Here is a 6,574-nt window from a genome sequence, read left to right as displayed (position 1 = left end):
TAGAATTGGAAACAATAACCCATGGAAGGAGTTACAGAGACAAAGTTTGGAGCTGAGACAAAAGAATGGACCATCTAGAGACTGCCATATCCAGAGATCCATCCCATAATTAGGCTCCACACAATGACACCACAGCATACACTTTTCAGCAAGATTTTGCTGAAAGGACTTTGATATAGCTGTCTCTTGTGAGACTAGGCCGGGGCCTAGCAAAAACTTAAGTAGATGCTCACAGTCAGCTATTGGATGGAGCACAGGGCCCCCAATGGAGGAGCTAGAGAAAGTATACAAAGAGCTAAAGAGATCTGCAACCCTGTATGTGCAACAACATTATGAACTAACCAGTACCCTGGAGCTCTTGACTCTAGCTGCATATGTATCAAAAGATGGCCTAGTCGGCCATCACTGGAAAGAGAGGCCCATTGGACAGGCAAACTTTATATGCCCAATACAGGGGAATGCCAGGGCAAAAAATCGGAATGGGTGGGTAGGGAAGTTGGGCGGGTATGGGGGACTTTTGGGATAGCATTCTAAATGTAATTGAGGAAAATATGTAATAATAAAAAATATTCAAAAAAATAAAGGGGATTCACACAACAGACAACTGTTAACTGTGGTTTTTCCTGGGCATCTAACCCAGGGCTGCACATGTGCCAAGCAAGTATTCTGCCACTGAGACACACTGAGAATACTGTCCCTGTGCCCTCTAGGTAATCTGGGTAAGGGTTTATCTATCTTGTTGATTTTTCTCAAAGAACCAGCTCCTGGTTTGGTTGATTCTTTGAATAGTTCTTTTTGTTTCCACTTGGTTGATTTCAGCCCTGAGCTTAATTATTTCCTGCAGTCTACTCCTCTTGGGTCAATTTGCTTCCTTTAGTTCTAGAGCTTCTAGGTGTGCCCTCACAGTCTGCTAGTATATGTTCTCTCTAGTGTCTTTTTGGAGGCACTCAGGGCTATGAGTTTTCCTCTTAGGACTGCCTTCATTGTGTCCCATAAATTTGGGTATGTTGTGGCTTCATTTGCATAAAACTCTAAAAAGTCTTTAATTTCTTTCTGATTTCATCCTGACCAAGGAATCATTGAGCAGAGTGTTGTTCAGTTTCCACGTGAATGTTGGCTTTCTATTCTGTATGTTGTTATTGAAGATCAGCCTTAGTCCGTGGTGATCAGATAGGATGCGTGGGATTACCTTTTCATTTCTGATTGTGTTCATTTGCATCCTGTCTCTGTGCCCTCAGGTTAGTCTGGCTAACACTTTCTGTATCGTGTAAATTTTCTCAAAGTACCAGCTCCTAGTTTTGTGGATTCTTCATATAGTTCTTTTAGTGTTGACTTGGTTGGTTTCAGCCCTGAGTTTGATTATGTCCTGCCTTCTCCTCCTCCTGGGTATATTTGGTTCTTTTTGTTCTAGAGCTTTCAGGTGTGCTGTTAAGCTGCTACTGTATGCTCTCTCTGCTTTCTTTTGGGAGGCACACAGAGCTATGAGTTTTCCTCTTACCCTACTTTCACTATGTCCCATAAGTTTGGGGATGTTGTACCTGCATTCTCATTAAATTCTAAAATGTCTTTTATGTCTTCCTTTACCAAGTTATGATTGAGTTATCATAGAGCATTGTTCACCTTCCATGTGTATGTTTGCTTTCTGTGTTTTTGTTGCTATGGAAGAACAACCTTGTTCAGTAGTGATCTGATAGAAGCATGGGATTATTTCAATCTTCTTTCTTTTGAGTTCTGTGTTGTGGCCAAATGTATGGTCAGTTCTGGAAAAGATACCATGAGGTGCCAGCGAGAAGGCATATTCCTTTGGTTTAGCATGAAATGTTGTATAGATGTCTGTTAAATCAATATGGTCCATCACTTCTGTTATTTTCACTGTGTGTCTCTGTTTAGTTTGTGTTTCCCTGATCTGTCGATTGATGAAAGTTGGGTGTTGAAGTCCCACACAACTATTGTGTGACGTGAAATGTGAGCTTTTAGCTTCAGTAAAGTTGCTTTTATGAATGTGGGTCCCCTTGCATTTGGAGCATAGATGTTTTCAAAATTGAGAGTCCTTCTTGGTAGATTTTTCCATTGATGAGTATGAAGTGTCTTTCCTGATATTTTTGATGACTTTTGACTAACAGTCAACTTTTTCAGATATTAGAATGGCTACCCCAGCTTCATTCTTGGGACCATTTGGTGGAAAACTGTTTTCCAGCCCTTTGCTCTGAGGAAGTGCCTGGCATGGACATTTGTTTCCTATATGCTATAAAATGCTTAGCCCTGTAAGTATCCAGTCTGGCAGTCTATGTCTCTGTATTGTGGAATTGAGGACATTGATGTTAAGAGATATTAAGGAATAGTGATTTGTGCTTCCTGTTATCTATCGTTGATGTTAGTTTTATGTTTGTCTGGCTATCTTCTTTTGGGTTTGTTGGAAGAAGATTACTTTCTTGCTTTTCCTAGGGTGTGGTTTTTCTCCTTGTGTTGGCTTTTTTTATGTATTAACCTTTGCAGGACTGGATTAGTAGAAAGATACTGTGCAAATTTGATTTTGTCATGGAATATTTTTGTTTCTTCATCTATGCTCATTGAGAGTTTTTATGTGTATCTTAGTCTGTGCCGGCATTGATGTCCTCTTAGGATCTGTATGAGATCTAACCAAGACCTTCTAGCTTTCATAGCCTCTGGTGAGAAGTCTGGTGTAATTCTGATAGGTCTGGCTACTTACCTTACTTGAACTTTTCCCTAACTGTTTTTGTTTGTTTTGTTTTGTTTTGTTTTATACGTTTAGTATTTTGATTATTAGGTGAGAGGAGGAATTTCTTTTCTGGTCCAAACTATTTGGAGTTCTGTAGGCCTTTCTTGTGTTCATGGCAGATCTCTTTCATTAGGTTAGTGAAAATTTCTTCTATAGACCCAAGGAGACCCAGAGAGACCCAAAATGTGTGAGAGTTACTCATTCTCCACAAAAATCAGTCATCAGCGGCGTCTTATTACTTTATGACTCCAGAATACTTGTTTATTTCTACACACAATTTTATTAGGGCAAAGGTGAAAATGCCAACTTCACAAAAGCAAAAACTATAATTTATCCACAAAATAACTCAGCACAAAACAGGTGTATTTCTGAATGTAAATAAAAGAAAGAAGGAGAGAAAGAAAGAACTTTACATGGGGTTTTAAAACAGGAGAAAAGCAAAAGAAGCAAAGGAGGAATCCACCATTGTGTTCATGGTCCAGTAGCCAACCCTCAGTCTAGGCATCACAGACCAGGCCATGGGTTCCGTTCTTGTGCAGCTTTGCTCAATTGTTCAGCTGGTGTCCATCATTTCCTGATAAGCATCCAGCTGGGCATCCAGCTCCTCTGCAGATAGCTGCTGCTGCTGCTTCTGCTGCTGCTTCTGCTGCTGCTTCTGCTGCTGCTTCTGCTGCTGCTGCTGCTGCTTCTGCTTCTGCTGCTGCTGCTGTTGCTGCAGTTTTGAGTTCCTGATGGTGCCTCTCCCTCTTCCCTGGCTGCCTCCAAGTGTCCATTTCTTGGTGCCTCCACCACTTAATACTCCAGAGCCAGGGTTTCTTGTCATGCCGCCCCTATTTTTGCTTTGTGCAGGTCTTCCTTGTCTATCAATCTGTGAGGTGGCAAGCTGGATGTTCATAGGGCGGCCATCCAAAGGGGCGCCATTGTACTCTCTCATAGCCTTCAGGGCATCTGCTTTCCTTTCAAAGTGCACCTGTGCTGTCCCTAAACTTCGTCCACAGCGATCATAGTGCACAGCAGATTTCTTCAACGTTCCAAATTCAGCAAAGAGTAGCTGAATATCAGCATCTGACACTCCGAAGTGCAGATTTGACAAGAAGAGCTTCCCACCAGTATCCACGTGGTTTTGACCCCTGAAGCCTCCAATGAACAGGTCATGCTGCCACTTGTCTGGAAGTTGTTTTGGTCTGCAGTATGGTGCCAGCCTGTTCCTTCCACCATGGGTGAAAGCTGGCCTATACCTCTTAGACCCAGTGCCTCGATTCACCCGGGAATCAGGCCTGTCATGACGTCTTTGCTGGATCTTGGTCAGCTTAATGATGTCTTCCAATGACATGTCCATTTTGTCAGCCATGGTAGTCATGGAATTTGGCCTTGTATCCAAGGTACCTGATTTGAAAACAAAATTTATTTTATGTAAAATTACATCTCTCCTTTTAGCATATTGCATCATTAAGGCATAAGGAAGAGATCCTGAGAACCTGATTAGGAAAAACAAGAAGCTTGAACTTGATCAGTATATACCCACAAAGGATTGAATTTAACTGGTATATGTAGCTGTACCTTCTAACCATATTGCAAATGAGAAAACTAGTTAAATACTATCCTGGTCTACTCAGAATGATTCCAATGCAAACACAGTTCCTTAACACCACAGTTTCATTAAAAAAAAAAAAAATTGCAAGTATTGTTAGGAGCAAAACCAGTGACCTGAGCCCAATCTCCGGGTGCCAGAGTCAGAGGAGAGAATTCACCCATGCAAGTCTTTTGACCTCTACCTGTCTGCTGTAGAAACACCACACCAAACACATCAGAAAGAACTTGAATAGAATATAAAATATAACCAGTTTGTCCAGGTCTACATAGGGGTATTTGTCACAAACAAAATACACTAAAATAAAAACAAATGCTTTTAATCCCAGCCCTCAAGAGGCAGAGGCAGGAGGATCTTTCCAACTTCCATGATAGCCTGGTACACACAGCCAGCTCTAAACTGTCCAGGGCTGCCTTGTAAATTCTGGATTTCAGAGATAAATGATGCTATCTCTATATTTTACCAGAAGTTAAAAAATTTTAACAAACATAATTAGAATAAAACGACCACCCAATGTCAAAAACTGGATTATTTAAAATCAAATGTATTTAGAGTTGAATTTTATGTTTATGTCTTGGGAAAGAACTATTTCATAGCTCTGAAGACCTGGAACTCTCTTAGGAGACATTAGGCTCCTTGAGACTAGTTGGTGTGGTTCACTCACCTCTTGGTCAAGCCTTCTTTCTCACGGCAGACTGCTCTCTTTGTAGCTTGCCTCAGCTCTCTCAAGAGTGCTGCCCAAGCCCCTCCAGACTCCTTTTATAAGGACCTCCCCCTCCCTAAATAAGCCTACAATCTATGATAATTGAATCTGTTTTCACACCACAAATAATTGCAATCCTTAAAGAGACAGATTACTAAAGAAAGCAATGTTTACAACTGTAACAGATGCCAGAAGAAAAGACTGTGGCTAATTCAGTGTAATACCCAATCATCAGACTGTATTAGTCAGGGTTCTCTAGAGGCACAGAACTTATGGACAGTCTCTAGATAGTAAAGGAATTTATTGATGACTTACAGTCGGCAGCCAAATTCCCAACAATTGTTCAGTCGAAGCTGTGAATGGAAGTCCAAGGATCTAGCAGTTACTCAGTCTCACACAGCAAGCAGGCGAAGGAGCAAGAGCTAGACTCCCTTCTTCCAATGTCCTTATATTGTCTCCAGCAGAAGGTGTAGCCCAGATTAAAGGTGTGTTCCACCACACCTTTAATCCTAGATGAAAGGTGTAGCCCAGATTAAAGGTGTGTTCCTTAAACTCCGAGATTCAATCTTCTGGAATCCATAGCCACTATGGCTCAAGATCTCCATACCAAGATCCAGATAAGGACCTCCAAGCCTCCAGATAAGGGTCAGTGGTGAGCCTTCCAATTCTGGGTTGTAGTTCATTCCAAATAGAGTCAAGTTGACAACCAGGAATAGCCACTACATCAGACTAAATGTTTTATTTTAAAATGACTTCAGATCACCCCTCTTAACATAATTAAATCTCTTAAAAATATTTTTTTCGAGATATCAGTCTTTGAAACTCTGTAGAGAAGAGATGTCCTCCAATTGAGAGATCTGCCTGCCTCTGCCTCCCAAGGGTTTAATGAAAGTTTTTGACACCTAATCACTCAGTAAACCATTTCTAAACTTCTCCCAGTAGATACTAAAAACAAAAGTAAAGAAAACAACAATTGAACAAAAGTCAAAGCCAAAACATGGTCACAATTGACGGGATTTTATGACTGCAACGGACAGGGTAACAAAGAATGTCCTTTAAAGGGGATTCACAATGTTAATCCTGCCAATCCCTGAGCATGGGAGATCTTTCCATCTTCTTAGATCTTCTTTAATTTCTTTCTACAGAGACTTGAAGTTCTTATCATTCAGATCTTTCACTTCCTTAGTTAGAGTCACGCCACGATATTTTATATTATTTGTGACTATTGAGAAGGGTGTTGTTTCCCTAATTTCTTTCTCAGCCTGTTTATTCTTTGTGTAGAGAAAGGCCATTGACTTGTTTGAGTTAACTTTATATCCAGCTACTTCACCGAAGCTGTTTATCAGGTTTAGGAGTTCTCTGGTGGAATTTTTAGGGTCACTTATATATACTATCATATCATCTGCAAAGAGTGACATTTTGACTTCATCTTTTCCAATTTGTATCCCCTTGATTTCCTTTTGTTGTCTAATTGCTCTGGCTAGGACTTCAAGTACTATGATGAAGAGGTAGGGAGAAAGTGGGCAGCCTTGTCTAATCC

The 6,574-nt window shown here is 40.8% G+C and overlaps 1 protein-coding gene across 3 annotated transcripts; it reads right to left on the bottom strand.

Moving 5' to 3' along the window:
• Window positions 1-2,974: 2,974 nt before the first annotated feature.
• Window positions 2,975-5,455, bottom strand: Gm4340 (predicted gene 4340). Of its 3 annotated transcripts, none has more exons than NM_001177535.1 (2): window positions 5,350-5,455; window positions 2,975-4,126 (listed from the first exon to the last, which is right to left on the bottom strand). In NM_001177535.1, the coding sequence occupies exon 2, from the start codon at window positions 4,098-4,100 to the stop codon at window positions 3,294-3,296; it is 807 nt and encodes a 268-aa protein (NP_001171006.1). In that variant the 5' UTR covers window positions 4,101-4,126; window positions 5,350-5,455; the 3' UTR covers window positions 2,975-3,293. The 3 variants fall into 3 exon arrangements, with proteins under 3 accessions (NP_001171006.1, XP_017169235.1, XP_030100648.1); XM_017313746.1 differs by lacking the exon at window positions 5,350-5,455 and having other exon boundaries at window positions 3,141-3,367; window positions 3,461-4,120; XM_030244788.1 differs by lacking the exon at window positions 5,350-5,455 and having other exon boundaries at window positions 3,141-3,364; window positions 3,461-4,120.
• Between the last annotated feature and the right edge of the window lie 1,119 nt (window positions 5,456-6,574).

This window comes from Mus musculus, chromosome 10 (genome assembly GCF_000001635.26).
Source record: "Mus musculus strain C57BL/6J chromosome 10, GRCm38.p6 C57BL/6J".
NCBI classification, from domain to species: domain Eukaryota; kingdom Metazoa; phylum Chordata; class Mammalia; order Rodentia; family Muridae; genus Mus; species Mus musculus.
The sequence above is the reverse complement of the archived record's forward strand: the minus strand, read 5'-3'. Positions and strand labels throughout refer to the sequence as shown.